The sequence below is a fragment of the Oncorhynchus keta genome, unplaced genomic scaffold, assembly GCF_023373465.1.
Source record: "Oncorhynchus keta strain PuntledgeMale-10-30-2019 unplaced genomic scaffold, Oket_V2 Un_contig_1690_pilon_pilon, whole genome shotgun sequence".
In the NCBI taxonomy this organism is placed as follows: domain Eukaryota; kingdom Metazoa; phylum Chordata; class Actinopteri; order Salmoniformes; family Salmonidae; genus Oncorhynchus; species Oncorhynchus keta.
In genome coordinates, this window is record NW_026280186.1 from 896,966 (window position 1) to 920,232 (window position 23,267).

The 23,267-nt window shown below is 43.2% G+C and overlaps 1 protein-coding gene across 4 annotated transcripts in view; it reads right to left on the minus strand.

Moving 5' to 3' along the window:
* The window catches only part of LOC118374556 (cytosolic purine 5'-nucleotidase-like), a 30,155-nt gene that overhangs the window by 5,948 nt on the left and 940 nt on the right, over positions 1-23,267 (minus strand). For 2 of the 4 annotated variants that reach the window (XM_052503258.1, XM_052503259.1), the window contains exons 2-14: positions 21,027-21,159; positions 11,522-11,595; positions 6,680-6,797; positions 6,257-6,352; positions 6,007-6,098; positions 5,736-5,793; positions 4,958-5,051; positions 4,641-4,694; positions 4,357-4,440; positions 3,941-3,982; positions 3,705-3,812; positions 2,315-2,381; positions 1,862-2,032 (exon numbers count right to left, since the gene is read on the minus strand). In XM_052503258.1, the coding sequence (XP_052359218.1) occupies positions 1,862-2,032; positions 2,315-2,381; positions 3,705-3,812; positions 3,941-3,982; positions 4,357-4,440; positions 4,641-4,694; positions 4,958-5,051; positions 5,736-5,793; positions 6,007-6,098; positions 6,257-6,352; positions 6,680-6,797; positions 11,522-11,595; positions 21,027-21,127 (1,159 nt within the window). In that variant the 5' untranslated portion in view covers positions 21,128-21,159. Of the gene's footprint in view, positions 1-1,861; positions 2,033-2,314; positions 2,382-3,704; positions 3,813-3,940; positions 3,983-4,356; positions 4,441-4,640; positions 4,695-4,957; positions 5,063-5,735; positions 5,936-6,006; positions 6,099-6,256; positions 6,353-6,679; positions 6,798-11,521; positions 11,596-21,026; positions 21,162-23,267 lie in introns of those variants that run through there. The other 2 variants (XM_052503260.1, XM_052503261.1) reach the window with 2 other exon arrangements.

Sequence of the window (23,267 nt, forward strand, 5' to 3'; positions counted from 1 at the left end):
TGCTTTTTCACTCTCCCCCTCTATCTTCCCTTCTCATTCCCCCTCTCCCTGGCACGCCGTCACTCACAGGCCGTTGAGAGGTTTACGAGGGCATTTTACAGCTACAATGACACGTCACAGTTATATTTTTGTATGTGTGCCTGTGCATGAATGTGTGTGTGTGTGTGTGTGTGTCACTGCTATAGTATACACCCCTTGACTAATTAATACCCCTGGACTTTTTCCACATTTTGTTGTGTTACAGCCTGAATTTAAAATGGATTAAATTGAGATTTGGTGTCACTGGTCTACACATAATTTCCCATAATGTCAAAGTGGAATTATGTTACGACATTTTTACAAATTAATTTAAAAAATGAAAAGGCGAATTGTCTTGAGTCGATAAGAACTCCACCGCTTTCTTATGGCAAGCCTAAATAAGTTAAGATCCCTCAGTCGGCAGTGAATTCCAACTACAGATTCAACCACAAAGACCAGGGAGGATTTCCAATGCCTCGCAAAGAATGGCACCTAGAAAATGAAAAAGCAGACATTGAATATCACTTTGACCATGGTGAAACTATTAATTACACGTTGGATGGTGTATCAATACACCCAGTCACTACAAAGATACAGGCGTCCTTCCTAACTCAGTTGCCAGCGAGGAAGGAAACCGCACAGGGATTTCACCGTGAGGCCACCATGACTTTAAAACAGTTACAGAGTTGAATGGTTGTGATAGGAGAAAACTGAGGATGAATCAACAGCTTTGTAGTTACTCCACAATAATAACAAATGACAGAGTGAAAAGAAGGAAGCCTGTACAGAAGGAAAAAATATTGAAAAATATGCATCTTGCTTGCAATAAGGCACAAAAATAAAAATAAACTTTACGTCCTGAATACAAAGTGTTACATTTGGGGCAAATCCAACACGTCACTGAGTACCACTCTTCATATTTTCAAGCATGGTGGTGGCTGCATCCTGTTATTGGTATGCTTGTCATCAGCAAGGACTAGGGAGTGTTTTTAGCATAAGAATAAATAGAGATAAGCACAGGCAAAATCCTAGAGGAAAACCTGGTTCAGTCTGCATTCCAACAGACACTGGGAGACAAATTCACCTTTCAGCAGGACAATAATCCAAAACACAAGACCAAATATACACTGGAGTTGCTTACCAAGATGACATTGAATGGTCCTGAGTGGCCAAGTTACAGTTCTGACTTCAACTGGCTTGAAAATATATGACAAGACTTGAAAATGGTTGTCTAGCAACGATCAACAACCAATTTAACAGAGATTAAAGAATTCTTTAAAGAATAATATGAAAATGTTGTACAACCCAGGTGTGCAAAGCTCTTAGAAACTTACCCAGAAAGACTCACAGCTGTCATCGCTGCCTAAGATGGTTCTAACATGTATTGACTCAGGGGTGTGAATACTTATGTAAATGAGATATTTCAGAGGTTCATTTGAAATTAAAACATAAAAATGTTTTCACTTAGTCATTATGGAGCTTTGTGTGTAGATGGGTGAGAAGAAAATATATTGAATCCATGTTGAATTCAGTCTGTAACAACAAAATGTGGTCTAAGTCAAGGAGTACGAATACTTTCTGAACGCACTGTGTGCCACTTAGCAGTCATGCTGCATACATTATACATACTGGTGGTCCCGGGAACCAAATCCATAATTCTGGCGTTGCAAGCACCATGCTCTACCAACTGAGCTACAGACCAGTGCTCTCCAGTGTGTCCATCAGCCATTTTTATGTACGAGTATCTGTGCGTCTGCACACGTCTGTCTGGCTGCCTGCATGGGAATGTCCACCCATCCTTTTGACTGTGTGTGACTGTGTGTGTGTGTGTGGAGAGACTCACAGCTCTTGTCAGTCCAGACATGCAACTCCTGGGCCAGCTCGGGGATGACGAGGAAGGTCCTCCAGCCCTGGCGTTTCTTGGACTTGAGGATGTCCCCGAAGATGTGGTCTCCGATGTAGACGATGCCCTTCCCCTTGGCCCCCAGCAGGTCACACACGATGTCAGAAGAACCTGGGCGAGAGAGAGAGAGAGACATATTGAAATGTAGATGTTACTGGATGTTATTGTTTGATTAAAGATTTGTACCACGTTGTTTTTCAATTCATACCATTGTTTTGTTTTTAGGGAACCTGGACCTCCCTGGAGAACAGTGAACGTTGTTGAGAAGACTATGCTGGCTAAATAAAGGTTAACTGGGATCCATCTAGTTTAGAAGTACTCTGCTAGTTGGATGATTTGTGAAGTTGGCAGTGCTGTCTGGCGGTTTGTGCTGTGAGTCCCCAGGTATCTTACCTCCAGAGTAGACGATGCCATGGTGCAGGGGTCCGGTGTAGGTCCCGATCTTCAGCCGCCCTGTCGTCTAACACCAGAGAACACATGGAACAGTAGCCTCACCACAAAACAATGTCAAGTATATGTATTCATTATGGATCCCCATTAGTTCCTGCCAAAGCAGCAGCTACTCTTCCTGGGGTTTATTATAGATCCCCATTAGTTCCTGCCAAAGCAGCAGCTTCTCTTCCTGGGGTTTATTATAGATCCCCATTAGTTCCTGCCAAAGCAGCAGCTACTCTTCCTGGGGTTTATTATAGATCCCCATTAGTTCCTGCCAAAGCAGCAGCTACTCTTCCTGGGGTTTATTATAGATCCCCATTTAGTTCCTGCCAAAGCAGCAGCTACTCTTCCTGGGGTTTATTATAGATCCCCATTTAGTTCCTGCCAAAGCAGCAGCTACTCTTCCTGGGGTCCAGCAAAATGAAGGCAGTTTATACAATTTTAAAAACATTACATTCACAGATTGCACAACACACTGTGTGCCCTCAGGCCCCTACTCCACCACTACCACATATCTACAGTACTAAATCCATGTGTGTGTGTGTGTGTGTGTGTGTGTGTGTGTGTGTGTATATATAGCGCATATGTTATGTGTGTGTGTATGCATGTGTCTGTGCCTATGTCCCTGCTGTTCCATAAGGTGTATTTATCAGTTTTGAAATCTAATTTTACTGCTTGCATCAGTTACTTGATGTGGAATAGAGTTCCATGTAGTCATGGCTTTATATAGTACTGTACGCCTCCCATAGTCTGTTCTGGACTGTGAAGAGACCTCTGGTGTCATGTCTTGTGGGGTATGCATGGGTGTCCGAGCTACATGCCAAAGGACAAGTAGTGATGAAGTCAATCTCTGCTCCACTTTCAGCCAGGAGAGATTGACAGGCATATTATTAATGTTAGCTCTCTGTGTACATCCAAGGGCCAGCCGGGCTGCCCTGTTCTGAGCCAATTTCAATTTTCCTAAGTCCCTTTATGTGGCACCTGACCAGAAGACTGAACAGTAGTCCAGGTGTGTCAAACCCAGGGCCTGTAGGACCTGCCTTGTTGATAGTGTTTTTAGGAAGGCAGAGCAGCACTTTATTATGGACAGACTTCTCCTCTTAGCTACTGTTGAATCAATATGCTTTGACCATTACTGTTTACAATCCAGGGTTACTCCGAGCAGATTAGTCTCCTCAACTTGCTCAAATTATAATTCTTTAGAAGTTGTACTTCACAGTGTGTGACCGATTAGCTATCAGGCTACCACACTACCAGGCTACCACACTCAAAAAAGTCTTGGCACTGTTCTGACAGAACCCGTTCTCAGTCTACGTAAGTGTAGAGGTGTGATGGTGTAATTACTCACTGTGTCGACTTGTCGGAGCACCGTTCCCTCTCCAAAGAACAGAGGCTTCCTGGCGTCCACCAGAATCAGGTCAAAGTAGGACTGCCACGGCCGGTGGGATGTCCCGTGCTGCAACACAACACAGATTCTGGTCAATGCGTACCGACTATAGTTAACTACATGCATCTACATAAGTTAACAAGATTTCACGTCTACGGGAGAATGCCGTGTATGAATGTTGAATATGATTCTCTTACCTTTGGGCCGTGGGGGAAGTCAAACAGGTATGTCATGATCTTCTGTGAGAAAAGTAACCAACATAACGAGCCTATTAGTCATCTCATTTAAAATGTCTTCGTGACTGGGACAGATACCGCAGCTAAACGCCCCAGTTCAGTACGCAAACACCCCAGTTTCATATGCAAACGTCACAGTATGCCAGGATGTGTTTTGTGAAGCTGTGTGTACGTTTGCTTTGCCTATTAAATGTTGTTCTGCATGGATGTTTAACAAGGCAGGATTTAACTATTGTTTTGGACTCTGAAGGATGTCTGTTACTGTGTACTGTGCATGTGAAGCGTCCATTCCTCTCTCTGTGTGTGTGTGTGTGTGTGTGTGTGTGTGTGTAAACAGTGGACCTGAGCACTTAGCGTGGTCAGTACTGTGGACTCACGTGTGTGTATTTGTAGTCACTGTTGGTGGCCAGGAACACCTTGGCGACTTCATTCATTCTACTCAGCAGGAGAGGCAGCTTTGCCTTGATGAGAGAGAGAACACTAAATATTACAAAGCCATTGTCATACACACTGCGTTCGTACAGGCATACAGACAGAGACGTAAAGTAAAATGTTAACTTCTCGTCAGGTTTTGAAGTCATCGTGCCAGTGTGTTCCCGCAGGAATACGACACAAGTCGAGACGCTAAAGGGGCTGGTAAAATGTTAATGTGTGTACTTACGTCTCTCACTACGTACTTTTCAAGGTTCTCTACTGTCTTTTCCTTCAGGGTGCCCTGGAAGACAGGACTACCGGTAAATGGGTTGAAATACGTAGAAAAATAACAAGCACGCATCTATACATCACATAAAATGTCTTCTTTATAATGACACTCAGTGTAAACCAATGTCATTTTCAGGGTACATACCATTAGCACGACGATAAACAGTAAATGATTGCTTCAAGATAAAGATAATCACTTCAATACCTTGAAATGGAAGTGAAGTGAATTGAAGTGAATAAATGATTGCACTGTGATAGACTTCCTCATCACGCTACCTTGAAGTGGACCCAGTCGACGGCGTCGCGGATGTCCTGGAACATGCTCTTGAAGGACATGAAGAGGTCGCCATCTTTAAAGCCAGTCTCACAGCTGAGGTAAGGGGGGAGGAGAGGGACACACAGAGCCAGTGGACAGGCCAAGGCCAGACAGAGAGCTTTGCTTTTAAACGCTAGTAGCCATTTTCACTACATTCTTTTGTTTTGTTTTTGTTTTGCTTTTAAATGGGATAGTCTTCCCTTGTTTGAGGTGGTTTCCAGCCAAACAGGAAAGCAATCTCCCCCTAAAAGACCAACAACTCATTTCAGAGGAGAAGACATGCAGCCATTCCATTGCAGATCACATCATCACACAAAGAACTCATTAAAACTATCGCTAACAAATTATTGTATAATTATATCGAGACGATAGACATGATATTACATCATGCCAGATGATTAGTCATTACAGATTCCTTTAAATAAAAGTAATGAAATCTGAAAATCTGGAATTAAGTTACTTGCATGCATTCGTGGAATGATTAGTATGGAAGACCAATAATCATTCAGAGAGCTGAGTAATCCTAATAAAGTATCTTGTTTATGACACAATAAAAGGGTGGTCCTATTACTCAACCACTGGCTTAGTGCTAAAGTACTTCCTTATTGGAGTTACGGACCAACCCTGTTGTCATGTTGTCTAATTGGCTTATCAAATGTTGCCATGTCATATCCAGGAATTACTTGTATATAACGCACAAGACAAATAAGGTGGGTAGTGTGACTAGGGATTCCTTACCTTGCATATCTGTCACAGTTTGAAAAGAAGTCCACGAGGCAGGCAAAGAGGTAGGTCTCTGGAGAGAGAGGGAAACTGTACTGTAAAATAAATCGAGTGTCAATAAAGTTGAGTTGAACTCCATGGCCTTGCCTCAAACTGTGCTCAGACAAAATGGAGGGCATGTCTGGGCTTGTCCCTCTTATGATTGACAGTTGAATCTAGATGGAGATAAACACATTTTTAAATAATTGAATGGCTCTGGCATGGACAGAATCTCTCCTCCTTCTACCTGGTAAGTTGAAGAGAGTGTTGAGGATATAGAAACGTTCAGTATCGTCACGTTGGATGAACTTGTTCGGGTATAGCTCCCGTATTTCAGGTCTGGGGAGAGAAGAGAAAAACAAAATGCAACGTCAGGAGAATTTCTTGGCAGGTAGACCGGGATCTAACCTTCAAAAACCTGCTCAATGATCCGGGGACAAGGGGACGTCGGGAGGACACTGCGAGAAGGTTAGGAGAGCGTTGGGTTCACCATTTACCCTCGTAGGAAATTGAAGCCGTGGACACAGACCAGGATGTTGCCGTAGGCATCCACCTTTAACAGGTTCCCATACAGGGTGTCAAACACCAGGCCTCTGAAGAAACACAGAGAAACAACATCATTCAGTCAGTTAGAATATCTACAAATGGTTGACACATGATCTTTAAAAGCCCATCAGACAATCTACCTAGCTACAACCAGGACCAAATTAGAAACCCACACATCCAGGTATAAAAATAGCATTAAAACGTCCTCACCATGGCAACATGGCAACCATGATGTGATAGGTAATAGGTACCTGGTAATAAAGTACAGCTGGTGCCCCGTTGACATCAAAGCGTTTTCCAGTTTAAAATGACATATATATAGCAGTATATCACCATGGCAACAACATTAACGGTACGATGTGATTGGTGGTCACCTGGTGGGGAAGGCGGGGTCGTAGACGAAGCTGAGCAGCTCCTGGGGGTAACCGATGTGGACCAGGCGCTCCACGGTCAGCTCAAAGCCCAGGGACTCATACTCTGGAGACTTGTACACTGGAGAATAGAAACACAGACGTTAGCATTTAACACAAGCCGGTGTAGACTACACAGAGTCACACAGCAGCACTCCCCGATGCCTATACAGGCACGTAATTACACTGACACCATACATTTAGGAGAAGGACGTACGGGGAAGTCAAGTCTAATGGCCTGTTTGCGAACGGACCACTCTGTAAATAGCAGCCTCCCATGTATCCTCAACCAGCCAATGTGGACCCATTCACCTCGACTAGATAACAGCATGTCAGCTACCGCAACGTGACATGATGGTGATGCAACGTGAGACAAGTATTTTTAAAATACCCTGACGGTTAGAGTTATCTGGGATACTGTTGGTAATAACATAGCCTAGCCCCACTCCCCCGAAAGTGCACACGCGCACATGCTCGGGCACACACACACACACACACACACACAGAGCGCAGGAGCCTGAATACCCTAGGATCTAATCCGTGGAGAAACAGGATCCATAGCTCAACTCTGGACTCTGACACTAATGAGGCCGGTGGAGACGATGACATTCGGACACCAAACAACCAGGCAGGGATGAGGGGAGGAAAGGTGAAGGGGAAAAGAGAGCCATGGGTGAAGGGGAAAAGTAGAGAGGGATACAATGTCCAGGCCTGGGCCAGAGGGGCCTATCAGCCGATGAGAATGCTAACTGACATTGGAAGAAGGCTCTGTCAGATGGTATTCATATAAAGGGTGTTTTTCCACATTAGGTCCAGTCAGGCTGCAGGAGGGGAGGACTTGGCTGATGCTTAGAGGGAGCAGGAAGGACGATGTGGGGATAGGCTAGCTAGCGCTGAGACCCCAAACGTGGAAGGAATAGGCCTGGGAAAATGTGTCTTACTGAGTTAGCGCGTGCACACAGACAGAGAGAGAGAGAGATACAGACAAAGGAGTGTGAATACCCATCTTGGAGTAATGTGTGTGCGCGCACATTTGCCCAATTGTGTGTTCTCTCTCCCTCTCTGGTGAGTTCAAATCCCCTGTGGTGTTCCAGTGTCCCTGGCTAGCTAGCGAAGCAGAGGAATGGTGGGCATCATGCCCAGTGCTGCAGCCTCGAAGAGTCGCACAGTTCTGGGCCAGACTCCTCCATACAAATAGCCCCTCCCACCTTTCCTCCCCTCATCCCTGCCTCCATTTCGCTAAGCTCTGTGGCTGATACAAAGAAGCCTATTTTAAGAGTATTTTCCCCTCCGCCACCTTCCCGATCAGCTCTCTCTTTGGTTGGCCCGGTGATGAGCAGAATTCTCACTCTCTCTGCACTGTCCACTGCTGTGACCTTCAGACAGCTTTAGCTTAAACACACACAGGCGTGGAAACACACGCACAGCCTATTTATGTCTGTATATATAGCACAGTCTAGTCCAGGGATAGGAAACGTTGATGGAAGTGGGGGTCACAAAAAAAAAAAAAAAAAAAAAAAAAAAAGGAACTCATGAGTGGCTGCAGTGGGTCTGCGTACCTACATCCACACCCCCAACTTGCGAGCAAAACATTTCACCCCCCCCCCCGTGACAGCAATTTTTTTTTAAAGTCTGCTTTTTTTTTTTATTAATTTTTTTAATTCCTGCAATTCTACACATTTTTCCATGGGGCGAACAGAAAAGTTTGCAGTTTTTAATATGATAACTGGCCCCAACCAGGTCGCTAATTTGGTCATGGTTACTACAAGTTTAAATAGTTGAACGCTAGACTAATTTACCAATCTATAAAAAAAAATATCCCTGACATTTCAAAATTGCACCTTGTGTATTCTATTATTCTAGCTCTTGGGGGGTGAAATTGTTCCGTGGCCCGCCGGTGACCCATCCCTGGTCTAGTCCATTAGATTTACTGGTCTGGGACCATGTTTAAGTTGAAATAGTTGATTTGTTTACTCATAGGTGAGGGGTATACCTTACATTTGGGACGAAAGTGACCCTGGAGGGCTGTAAATTCTAGCCTGGTCACACTCGCACACCTTAAGGGGTATAATTATCGGTCAACGACTGCATCAGGAGAGGAGGATTTAATGGATCCCCAAGCTTGGTGTGTGTTTATGATACCAAGCTATAATTTACTACTTTCCAGTGTCACTTTCGTCACAAATGTAAGGTATACCCCTCACCTACGAGTAAACAAATCGTGTGTGTGTGTGTGTGTGTGTGTGTGTGTGTGTGTGTGAGAGAGAGAGAGAAAGAGAGTGAGTGAGTAGGGTAGAATTTATGTAAGCTATACCCCTCACCTATGAGTAAACAAATTGTGTGTGTGTGTGTGTGTGTGTGTGAGAGTGAGTAGGGTAGAATTTATGTAAGCTATACCCCTCACCTAAGGGTAAACAACTTAACTCAACATAACATGGTTGTAGACCTGTAAATCTATTGGACTAGACTGTGCTATATACAGATACATAAACAGCCTTCATCCCAAATGGCACCCTATTCCCAATAAAATGCACTAATTTTGACCAGAGCCCTACGGCACCAGGTCAAAAAAAAGTGTACCGTATCGGGAATAGTGTGCCGTATGGATCGTAGCCATAGCTTATGACATATGATGTGTCTTCTGGACAACTTCCTGGTTGCTAATTATAGGCCTAAGTAATTATATAGCTGTACCGGAGGTGGGTCCAGACATCACTGTCACTCAGACAGCAATATCTTTATTAGACAGCAACACCTTGTCAAAATAACATAAATTAACATGAGCACTGTTAGTAGCTTGGGCTCCGCTCTGCCAAAGGCTAAGAGTTAGCATAGCATAGCTTATTCCAAAACGAATGGCTTTCAGGCTAATCACCATGCTACAATAGAACAGTGAAAGAACCCCGTGCCCCATAGAACTAAAAGGTTGACAGTGTGGCTCCAGTGTCATTTGAGCTTCTCAGAACAGTGGAGTCGCTCACTAGGTTGTTTTCAGAACAGTGTGTGTGTGTGTGTGTGTGTGTGTCATTTAAACTACAGTACAGTGAAGCCTCTCTATGTTGTGTTTTCAGAACAGCGAGTCGTCGAGGACAGATGTGTCAGCCAGCGTCGCCGGGGGCATCTCGTTACCACGGTAATGTGCCAGAGGCGAGTGGGCAGGGACAGTGTTAGGCCACATAGAGCTGTCATCAGTGGATGATTTCATGACCTTTGATATAAACCACAGTTAATTACGGATTAACTATCATCGAAGGGCATGGTTCAACTAATGCCCTTTGCTTTTATCAGGCATCGTGGTCTTGATGTGGAAATACTGTATCGTAGTGACATGGACAGACGGGAGGACATTTGATCTCCTCTGTGTGACACAAAGCTATTGACAGAAGGCCGATATATCATAGAGGAACATGATTCAACACTGACCAGAGATCACGGTCCTAATACGACCGTATAGGACGACTGTACGGTTATGGTCTATTTACAGTCAGAGGATTTGTTGTACATGTAACCATGTTGTATGATAACAAAACTCCTAACAGCCCTCTTCTTAAATCCTCACTAGAAACAGAAACCAAATGTATAGCCTACCTGCTGCCGTGAGAAGTCGTCCCAGTGAGGGGTCTGACTCCTCAGGCGTCAAGTCCTATCAACATGGGTCAAGACGCTATCTAGCTAGCTAAACGTGCTTCAGTGACTCAGCTAAATGGAGGATTGGTAATTCATCTATAAATACAGTGTGTGTGTGTGTGTGTGTGTGTGTGTGTGTGTGTGTGTGTGTGTGTGTGTGTGTGTGTGAGAGAGACTTTGAGGAGGGGGTCATCTGTAGGGAAAGGGGATCGCTTGTACTCGCAAACACACGGCCCATATCCCATTTCCACCATCTGAGGGCAGATTTTACAGACGCTCAACTGTTGACATGTAGCCTCTTTATATGGGACGGCCCATAACCAAGTGATGATGTTTACAAGATGCCAGGGCTATCGTATGGCTTCACTCAACGCTCGAGTTGTGACCACAGGAACGGGCTGTGGCCTCCCTGGCCAGAGTACGACACCTCAGCCTCCTGCCGGTCACTGGGGAGAGCCTCATCTAGGGTTCCGGCGCGCCTTGCGGTTACAATCGGGCACGGACACATGTCAACGCCATCATCTAGACATTGTGTCAAGTGATGTCCCCTAACTGAGTTTAGCATTGATGTGATTGACAGTCAGGTTACAGACAACCTATTGTCACTTAGAAAACTATTAGAGTGCTACTTTAAAAAATATATATTTTTTACTATTACTTACTGAAATACAGAGAAACTGTACTAGTGTTAATATTTAGAAAGTGAGGATAGTCTTAGCCATTGACTTGAGGTCAAAGAGTTTTGTTGTTTGCATATTCCAATGACAGAAGAGACTAAAAACACATCTAAACTGACATCTAAATTAGATTACAGATTCAGTTAACGCATTTTCCTCAGTTACAGTATCTTTCTGAAGAACTCATCACCTTTTTCCATCGTCGCTGTACCCCAAGAAACCTACACCTCCCCTGCCCTTCTACCCACCACCCCTAGTCCCCAGTGAGTCTGGTCTGGGCTTATCGAATGACACGTGAGCCCCTGTTCTGACCCGGTGTACTTTGTCAACAAACACTGAAAGAGAAATCAATATGGCCGACGACTAGTTGCTATGCCAACCAAACTAGAGTTGAGCCTACATTGTAAAGTAGTGAAGGTGGGCTGAGGGCGCCCACACACACACACACACACACACACTAAAGAAGTGTTGACGGCCAGGGCAGCGACTGTAGTGCACTTACCGGCTAGAGTGTAATCCATATCGAAGCCAAAACATTTAATCTTCTCCATGGCCAAGCTTCTGTTTACAAAAACTCTAAAAAAAAAAAAGGGAGGAAACAGAAGGATAGAATCAGAAGAGTGATTTTGAGAGACATACAGTGGGGCAAAAAAGTATTTAGTCAGCCACCAATTGTGCAAGTTTTCCCACTAAAAAGATGAGGCCTGTAATTTATCATAGTTACACTTCAACTATGACAGACAAAATGAGAGAAACAAAATCCTGAAAATCACATTGTAGGATTTTTATTGAATTTATTTGCAAATTATGGTGGAAAATAAGTATTTGGTCACCTACAAACAAGCAAGATTTCTGGCTCTCACAGACCTGTAACTTCTTATTGTAAGAGGCTCCTCTGTCCTCCACTCGTTACCTGCATTAATGGCACCTGTTTGAACTTGTTATCAGTATAAAAGACACCTGTCCACAACCTCAAACAGTCACACTCCAAACTCCACTATGGCCAAGACCAAAGAGCTGTCAAAGGACACCAGAAATAAAAATTGTAGACCTGCACCAGGCTGGGAAGACTGAATCTGCAATAGGTAAGCAGCTTGGTTTGAAGAAATCAACTGTGGGAGCAATTATTAGGAAATGGAAGACATACAAGACCACTGATAATCTCCCTTGATCTGGGGCTCCACGCAAGATCTCACCCTGTGGGGTCAAAATGATCCCAAGAACGGTGAACAAAAATCCCAGAACCACACAGGGGGACCGAGTGAATGACCTGCAGAGAGCTGGGACCAAAGTAACAAAGCCTACCATCAGTAACACACTACACCGCCAGGGACTCAAATCCTGCAGTGTTCAGACGTGTCCCCCTGCTTAAGCCAGTACATGTCCAGGCCTGTCTGAAGTTTGCTAGAGAGCATTTGGATGATCCAGAAGATTGGGAGAATGTCATATGGTCAGATGAAACCAAAATATAACTTTTTGGTAAAAACTCTACTTGTCGTGTTTGGAGGACAAAGAACACCATACCTACTGTGAAGCATGGGGGTGGAAACATCATGCTTTGGGCTGTTTTTCTGCAAAGGGACCAGGACGACTGATCCGTGTAAAGGAAAGAATGAATGGGGCCATGTATCGTGAGATTTTGAGTGAAAACCTCCTTCCATCAGCAAGGGCATTGAAGATGAAACGTGGCTGGGTCTTTCAGCATGACAATGATCCCAAACACACCACCCGGGCAATGAAGGAGTGGCTTCGTAAGAAGCATTTCAAGGTCCTGGAGTGGCCGAGCCAGTCTCCAGATCTCAACCCCATAGAACATCTTTGGAGGGAGTTGAAAGTCCGTTTTGCCCAGCAACAGCCCCAAAACATCACTGCTCTAGAGGAGATCTGCATGGAGGAATGGGCCAAAATACCAGCAACAGTGTGTGAAAACCTTGTAAAGACTTACAGAAAACGTTTGACCTCTGTCATTGCCAACAAAGGGTATATAATAAAGTATTTAGATAAACTTTTGTTATTGACCAAATACTTATTTTCCACTATAATTTGCAAATAAATTCATAAAAAATCCTACACTCATCTTTTTAAGTGGGAGAACTTGCACAATTGGTGGCTGACTAAATACTTTTTTGCCCCACTATACAAGAGAGTTCTACCTCTGTGTGCAAGGAGAACATTAGGATAAATTGCCTCTCACAGAAGAAGAATGAGCAGAGGTATTTTTGGGATTAAATCACATGTTAGCCATCCAGTGATGTTTTGAAATATTGCCTAACAAACATCTACAATTGATATGCATGGCCTCTAAACAGATATTAGAAACAACCTGGCACAGACAATGAAGTCAGTAAGCTCCTATTTGCTCTAGCCTTACAAGGCACGTTCCCACATGTCTTAAAAACATAGGAATTTGAGTATTAGACAGGTAGACTCGCTGTCTGAGCTTTTTTAAAAGGCATTTTTAGCCCTTACAGTGCATTGCTTCCTACAGGGTAGGTTCACAAGTGCACACTATAGCAAAACATTTAGCAATGGACAACAAAAATGAGCGTTTCTTATTGGACACGTACCATCCCTGTTTCAGTCCGTTTGGTACCTAATGAACATGACTCTCCATTCTGCATAGACAGCATGTTTACGGTGGCACCTCAACTAGCTCAACTGTTCCCGGTGTTAAATCTGAAGGCACGGTAGGGGGGTCTGCATGGCCGGAGTGGTCGGCATTGTTGACATATCCTGCCTGACACTTTCTGATCCAGCCATCTCCAGTGGCAGACCAGGCAGCTACCACAAAACAACCTATACTGCAAAGTAACTTGTATAAAAAAAGATTAGGCTACACATATAAAGAAATTGCGAATTTCTAAATATGTTGGTATTCAAAAAAGGTCTCCAGATGTTTTCACACACAAAATCAACATAATTCATCTAGCCATTAAAAAAAAAAAAAAAAAACTCAAAAGCCCTTCAGTCTTTCTACTCTGACGGTGAAAATATGAACATATTCAAATATCTTTGTGAGCAGGAACTCAACATCATATCCAAAGCTGTTCTGGCCGTGTTATGAATGATGTGGGCAGGAAAACCTAAGCCAATCATCTCCAGCTGCAGAGCATTTTTAACTTTGGTATGGACATTGACCCTCCCCAGCCTATTCTTGCCGTCAGAGAATGTTTCAGGTTACATTTTTTGGATGATCACCAGGACCTCAGCTGCAATCTCCTCTGCTGTTTCTCCATTCAATTCAACAAAATCAAGCATGTTTCCACAGACGTGTTGCCACCATACATCTTACAATATCTGACTACTATTGGCAGCAGCTTTACATGTCTATTATTGGAGGCATCAATGGACAGGGACACAAATTCAACCTGGTCTAGGTCCTGTGTTACCAAAGTAGTTGCTCATGGTGCTAACACGCTACTCACTATGGCGTCACATTTTGTCCTAGCATATGTAAACTTTGGCTCATAAAGCTTCCGTGTCAGTTGTGCTGTGCAGTCCATAGAACTGTAACTATGATTGTGTTGCATAGTGTCGTATGCAAAGACACCCTCCTGCACAGCTAAATCATATTCTTCTTGGGAAGGCTCTACCTTCTTGAAGAATGTGGTGACAGAGGCCATACCAACACGGGCAATCAGAGAGGCTTTATGCTTTTTCGTCTGCTGATGTTCTACCACTGCCGTTCTTCCCCGGCTGCCAATTGAAAGAGAGGAATTACAAAGGGTGCAGTTCACCATTCTATCGTCTTGACCTGAGCGTTTAAATGGAAATTCTCTCATCTTGTTTTTCATAAAATGGCATTTCCGTTTCTTGGAAAGAGTCATTGTATCTCCTCTGTCTGCTCTCTTAACTTTTTCATTCTCCTCCAATCTCTCCTCTTTTCTTCACTCATCTTCCTTTCCACCTCACTCTTCTACACTCTCCTCGCTTCACTCTTTTTACTCCCTTCATTTTTCCCTCTCCAATCTGTATTAATAAATAGTATACTATGAGATAACCAAAGTATTTTAACAGATTCCCATTGCTTGCCTCATGTTTGTATTTTATCTCAAAAACATTTGGAGTAATAAATTGGCAGGCTCTGTAATCATATCTTTATCTTTCCTCCTCTGTCTCCTTCATTCTTCTTTCCTATGCAGTCTTCCTCCTCTCCTTCCTCCCCACTGCTAATGCTATCCATTAACATTTCTAAATACATTTCCACACTACTTATTATAATGCCAAACCACTAAAATTGTAATCTACAAAAATATTCTCAGAATAAAATTGTGCATTCATTTAATACAATCATATTTTCAAAATAGCCTATCCATTAACCTAGCTACCATAACAATAGCTAGCTAACCTAGCTAGCTAACTTAAGTCTACATAGCTAACGTAAGCTAGCATAACCTATATAAAACCTTATAGAGCAGATCATCTATCTATATAATAAATTGTGACATAACATCACTAGCTAGTATCTCAAACGAGTGTAACTTACCTGGCTTGAAAAGACATTTGAGGGGATGTTGTGGATTCACTTGATACTTGCTAGCTTCTTTTTCCACAGCAGTTTGCTCTAAAACTATCGCGAGCAAGTAGTTAGTAGAAGAATAACAGTGAATGAAGCTGCTATAGCGAGCAGCCCCCCCTGTTGGCCTAAACAAGCACAACGCAATTGAGACATTAACCGGTAGGCTCTGCTGCCCAGTCTTTCTTGCCAAGTAAAGTTTCTTGCCAATTTCACTTTGCAGTCTGTTTTTAACGCACAGTTAAATAACGGGGACGTTTCCGGGGACAGCTCCAGCCGAGGACAGACAACCAAAAAATGGGGACTGTGAACGGGGACATCTGGTCACCCTAGAGTAAAATGACACCTCATTTGTGTCTGGAAGTAGCTAACAAGCTAACTAACGTTAGCCAGTTAGATTGTGCGCTTGAATGCCGTTGTGAGGTCAGAACGCTCAGATCAACCTTTACTCCTCGACCAGAGTGAACACACCCGAAATCGTAAAAGGTCTAGATAGTCATTTGTTATGCTAACAAGCTAGCAAGAGGTTGCATAGCAACAGCATCAACTTCCGGTAGACAGGCCACTAGTACACTCAACTGAAAACTGAAAAGATACAGTTCCTTTACAGTATACTAAATATAACTAATAGTATGTAGTATATACACTCATTAAGTACGTAGTATACAGTATGTTAATATGGGTATTTGAACACAGCTATTATGATACTGCTATCGTCACGGACCTCGGAAATAGACCATAATACATTCAGAAATTATCCAATATTTTGCCATTACCTTGCTGCAGCTCCATACTGAACCAGCTTCCACTGCGAGTTAAGCCCGGCGGCAGACATACGATGCATTCTGTGTCGTGACTAAAAGTGTACTAGCCCGCGCTCTGGCCTAGCCCGCGCTCTGGCCTAGCCTAGCCCGCGCTCTGGCCTAGCCCGCGCTCTGGCCTAGCCCGCTTACATAATGCTATTCCAACTCCAGCCCAGAAACAAAAAGAGCCCACTCTTTGCTTCCTTGCCATTCAATTTGACGTGTTGCAAAAATTATTGTTGCCATTCTGCATCATTCTCTGTTATTGTTGTTGTTGTTTGTGGTGCCCGTTTGTCACTAGTGTTGGTTGGAGGGAGTTGTTTGCTGTAGCCCTCAAAGACATCCAGAACAATCCATCAGGTGGAAACAGCAACAAACTCAGTGCCTCCCAGGACCTAAGCCACTGGAGCTAGGCTACTGTACAGTACTAAGGCTCAAGCCTGTATTCGCAAAGAGTCAGTGTACTAGGATCAGTTTAGCCTTTTAGGTGATAATGAATGTGATTGTATGGACCGGAGGGACCTGATCCTAGATCTGCGCTCCTAACTCTGAGACGGTTTGTGAATAGGGGCTATGCTTTCTATCAGGAATAAGGAGAACGTAACCCATTCACTGCTTTAACTCAAAATAATTTCATCAGAAATAGCCAATTATCTGATGCTTACAATCCCTAATATGGATGATACGATTACAATGTCAGTGCACTGGATGTGAGGTAGACCTACTACTGACACTAAGCTGTAGCTTACAGCCGAGGTCTCTCTAGGCTAACTGATAACAATCGTCTGGAATGTGAGTAGGCCTAAGAAGGACCTACTGTATTCTCAGCATTGAGTACAAAGCGGAATCTTGGAAGTAATGGGTAGATTACTGGGGGTTCTCCTTGTTATACAGTCCCCCTATGAACAGGTTAAACGGTCAAACTCTAGGTGTACAGTTCAGGCCCTCCTTCTGCAAATAGACCAAGGTGATCTGGGGCTATTAGCACTGAGGTGAATGTGAGTGGGAGTCATAAATGTTGCCCAAGTGTGCGAGTACTCTTCTCCCTACTATTGACAAAGAGTGACGGTGGGGGACAGCCCACTTTGACCTGATGACTGGGCCTCAAATAGACTGAATGTGTGGGCCGGCCTCCCGTACTAGCCTACCATTACCTGATTGTCGCCACTGTGGTCTGACTGAGGGATTCACTTTTAGGTGCAGGTGGCGTAGAAAATTTACTCGAACGGGTAAATCCCCTCAAGAGCACAAGAGATTCTATTTCTATGTAGTCTATCTCTAACAGTGAATCCCTAGCTTAGGCAGACCACAGCGTGTGACAATCAGGCAGATTTGTGTACCACCAGTAGTAGCCTTATCTTATGGAAACAGATAAACTCTTTCACGGTAGGTTGAATGTACTAAGTCTAACAGACTCTTCTCTGTGAGACTAACAAAGGGTGTTAGAGTAGATTGTTCCATTGTATGGTTTCAACCTCTCGTCAAAGATAATATTTCTGTAAAGGTTGCTGATGGGTTTTTTTCATCTGCAAAGCTTGTTTAACTAAGCCCGACATTTCAACAAAAAAAGTGTTGTTCGATGTACATAAATGTATCAACCCCTCTCAAAACAACCAGGTAGTAACAGTTCAACGCTGTTGTTGTGAGGGGCTTCGCTTACAGACTTCCTTACAGATGCCAGAGTGCCAGTGAACTCAGATAGATCCAACAGCGACACAGTGACAGAAAAGTGACAGCTTTAGTGGCGCTGTAATGTCCATAGGTTATGTAACCGTATGAAATAAATGCAATTAAGCCGCACGCGCACACACACACACACACCGTCTCTTTGGTGAAGTTAAACGTTGCACAAGCGGCTGTTTATCTCACTCACGTGGAGCCGGCATTCCTGCCCACTGCCATTGTCTACCGTTAAGGCCAGCTAACCAGCATGCACGGACAAATGCTTCTTTCCTGTCATGAGATAATATGCATTTAGGGCTCATCTATTTTAGGGTCCCCATTTTCAGTTATAAATGTAAGTGACTGTCAAACCATTGTAACTTATTTTACGACCAGGCACCACTTTAGCCTATATTTATCGAATTAGAGGACTAGTTTATCGAGTTAGGACATAGAGAGAGGTTATTTGACCGCTGCACGCAGCTAGTGTAGGACCACACACACACACACACACACACACACACACACTAGAGCTGGGATGATGAACCGAAAATGATCGATAGACATTTTGCTGACATCTTCCATTACGATAAGTAGCCTATAGTAGTGGAATGTGAAGTTTGAAATTAAATAAGTTTGCTAATATAATATGGATGTTTGTTAATGACAATTGATGGCTACAACCATCAAACAGGTACTAGTATTTTAAAGGCTCATTTTAAAAACCTGTGGTGTACATTCATGTTGTAAAAATATTGTTCTCGCCTAAATTCAGCCAATTTATCGCAATATGGAGTTTTTATTTGTTTTCCCCCATATCGCCCACCTCTAACACACACATCACAAATGACATGTCAGTATTGAGAAAATACACGCGTTTCAGTCAAACAGGATGTTGGTATAACGGTTATGAGGTTCCGAGGAAGACGCTTCAGACAGGAAGTGTTAGATTAAAACCACAGAGACTTCAGAAGTGAACGGGTGTAAAACAAACTAGTACACAGTGACTCTGTAATATACGCTACGTGGCTGACAGGTGGTCACGAGATATTTGACCAAAGAATAACCTACAACTACACCACATTCAAATCCACAGCCATTTAACAAGACATACTGAGTGGTTATGACGGTATGAACTGAGAATTAGGAAATGTGAAAAGTGAAAATGTGTTTACCCCAAGTTGAAAGACATTTACAAACAGAGGGTTGGGTTAACACATTTATAGCCAAGTAGTATCATAGCGTCCTGTCATATGTTGCTGCTGTAATTATCTGATGTAGACTAATGACTAAAGAAAACAGTGACACACAATACCTGCTACATACAGTATAGTAGCTTAATAAAACTTAACCTTATTATACATAATTTACATGTTAGTCATTTAGCAGACGATCTTATCCACAGTGACTTAACCCTAATTGCGCCTGTAAGTGCCTTGATTTTTCACCTACTCGGCTTGGGGATTCGAACCAACAACCTATCGGCTCCTGGTCCACAGCTCTTAACCGCTAGGCTATCTTCCCAGTGTGCATCCATCCATACATATAGTACCAGTCATAAATTTGGACACACATACTCATTCAAGGGTTTTTCTTTATGTTTACTATTTTCTACATTGTAGAATAATAGTGAAGACATCAAAACTATGAAATAACACGTGGAATCATGTAGTAACCAAAAAAAAGTGTTAAACACTCTTGGCTTTCTCTCAACCAGCATCACCTGGTTTGCTTTCCAACAGTCTTGAAGGAGTTCCCACATATGCTGAGAACTTCTTTGCTGCTTTTCCTTCACTCTGCGGTCCAAGGTAGGGGTGGTATACCAAAGGTAAACCTATTTGGTAAAAGACCAAGTCCATATTATGGCGAGAACAGCTCAAATAAGCAAAGAGAAACGACAATGTTTCATTACTTTAAGACGTGAAGGTCAGTCAACGCTGAACATTTCTAAAACTTTTAAAGTTCAAGTGCAGTCGCAAAAGTGCAGTCGCAAAAACCATCAAGCACTATGATGAAACTGACTCTCATGAGGACCGCCACAGGAAAGGAAGACCCATAGTTACCTCTGATGCAGAGGATAAGTTCATTAGAGTTACCAGCCTCAGATTGCAGCACAAATAAATGCTTCACAGAGTTCAAGTAGACACATCTCAACATCAACTGTTCAGAGGAGATGGTCGAATTGCAGCAAAGAAACCACTACTAAAGACACCAATAAGAAGAAGAGACTTGCTTGGGCCAAGAAACATGAGCAATGGACATTAGACCGGTGGAAATCTGTCCTGGTCTGATGAGTCCAAATGTGAGATTCTTACTTCCAACCGCCGTGTCTTTGTGAGATGCAGAGTAAGTGAATGGATGATCTCTGCATGTGTGGTTCCCATTGTGAAGCATGGAGGTGTGATGGTCCTTTGCTGGCGACACGGTCAGTGAATTATTTAGAATGTAAGGCACACTTAACCAGCATGGCTACCACAGTATTCTGCAGCGATACGCCATCCCATCAGATTTGTGCTTAATGGGCCTATCATTTGTTTTCAACAGGAAAATGACCCAACACATCTCCAGGCAGTGTAAGAGCAATTTGACCAAGAAGGAGAGTGATGGTTTGCTGCATCAGATGACCTGGCCTCCACAATCACCCAACCTCAACCCAATTGAGATGGTTTGAAATTAGTTGGACTGCAGAGTGAAGGAAAAGCAGCAAACAAGTTCTCAGCATATGTGGGAACTCCTTCAAGACTGTTGGAAAAACAAACCAGGTGATGCTGGTTGAGAGAATGCCAAGAGTGTTTAACACTTTTTTGGTTACTACATGATTCCATGTGTTATTTCATAGTTTTGATGTTTTCACTATTATTCTACAATGTAGAAAATAGTAAAAATAAAGAAAAACCCTTGAATGAGTAGGTGTCCAAACTTTTGACTGGTACTGTACATACATACCCATGGGAACATGTCACCCCTGACAATATCAATAACTGTGGGTAACTAATATGTCACTGACAGTGTACATCCATACATACCTATGGTAAGCCTCTCTGCGGTACTTCTTCATGGCCAGCCCGTCCATGTTGGCTGGAAGGTCTGCATAGTTCTGTAGTCTGTCGCTCCATGAAGTGGTCATATTTATACCTTTAAAATCCTCTGAAAGTCAATCTAGAGAGGGAGAAAAGAAGATAAATTCACCTTGACATGATTCTGCAGTTTCCTCTTCTTGCACTTTGAGCATAGGCCTAACTGAACATTATATAGGATGATCTATTTAGCGTCAAATATCTCTGAAATCTTCAAACAGGACGAGTATGAACTCTCAAAGAGTTCACTACACTCGCTCTGCGAAACCTGTACGAACGAGCCACAGTTGCAAGCCACTGCCTGAAAAACAGCTGCATTTGGACTAATTATGTAGTTCTAAGGCGGGGAGAACCTAGTCCTCCAGTCACACCAGCTGTTTGTTATGTCAATGACAGAACAAAAAGAACCACAATAATCTTATCAAATCCCTAAACTACACTAGGCCAAGTCTGTGTGCCAAATGGCACCCTATTCCATACATAGTGTACAGGGTGCCACTTGGGACACATCCCTAGTTTGAGTCACTTTTGACGACTAAAGAAATTGAACAGCGTGCGTTGTCAATGTTCACACTTTGCAGGCCATTTCTATGCAAGACTCGGTAATGAGTTAGAGGAACAGGGGATGAATGGAAGACTAATTACTGTCCTCATCCTGACTAATGATGAACGGTCGGCCACCAAGGTGGGAGAAATCAAAGGAGTCACTTCTTCTGGGCTACTCAGTCTGAGGGACAAAGAGCTAGGGCAGATTAGATTAGATTAAATCGAGGACACGTGAAAGGAAATTGAGTTGCACGGTAGGCGTAACACATTATTATTTATTTTTTTAATGATAAAAACAGAAACGAAAAGAGCCTTCAGTGCCAGCAGGCACATCTGTTCAGTGTTTAGCAGCGTCAAATTCTCAGGGGAAAGATTTATGTTTTTAGCTGTCTCCAGAGAATGACCAGTTTTTAAAAAAAAAAAAATTTTTACATGAACTGCCTTCTCTATCTCCCAGGAGACTAGGGAAGGGGGCAGGAGAAAAAGCTGAGGTCAGCTTTTCTTTGTCACACAACTCACAAATGACACAATACACAAACAAGCCAGAAAACCTTGAGGGGCTGAAGGGCGAGGTAGCCAGCAGAACTGACCTTGCTTACAGCAGCACTAGGGTTCCCCAGTGCCGGTGTGAGATAAGGCTTGGGAAATGTACCTCAATCCAGGGATGAGAAATGTGTTGTACTTCGAACTGTCCCGTTATCCCAACTGTTACACTGAGAAGATTGAACGACTGCTAAAACACAAACACTCGTTCAAACTTCTCGGTGTAACAGTTGGCATATTGGGACAATTCGGAGTAAAACACATTTCTCATCCTTGGATTGAGGTACGTTTTCTGAGCAATACCTCGCGCCGGCTCCACGGTGTCTTAATATACACAGGAATGCTGTCCAACCCTAGTGCAGCTGCAAGCAAGGGGGTCAGATCTGCTGGCTAAGGGTGAGGGAAAGACTTATCCCCAGCAACCATGAGTCTCCTCGCTCGCAGCTGTGCTAGGGAAAAATGACTGTTGATGAGATGCTCTGAAACTGGGTTCAGGCAAAGTGACATCACAGTGTGAACTACTCAACGGAGTAAGTTTTCTAAGGAGGCCAAGGACAGCCCTTGGCATTTTTGGCATAGATAAAAGTTTGCCTGTTCCAGCCTTATGCTCCTTGACAAACCAGTGAAGAAATGCAGAGTTATAGCTTTATTTAACATTTTGTAATGGGCTATACAATCAAAGACCAAGTTAATATTTATATCCTCTATAGAAAATGATAGTGTTCAGACTTGTTCCAAGGTCCTACAGGGAACACTGTACCTGCCTTGTCAGACCAGTCAATGCTGATGATGCACCATGCCAGATATGTTTTTGATGAAAAAAAACAGATAGCTAACGTTATGTAGCAGCTAACTACTTTTTACGTTTGCTAAAAGAATGGGCAAATCAACACAAGGTTTTTTTAAAAAGTCAAGTAAACTAGCAGTAACTACTCCATTTGAGTAGCAAGCAATAATCAGCTGAGCTACCGCTAGCTAGCATGGTAGCTAACAGCAATTTTGTGGCCAACAAAAAAGTGATAAGTTAGTGAGGTCACATTTTAAATTCAGCAGCTAGGTATGTGCTTTAAAAGGGTGCAATATGCATAAATCACTTGCTAA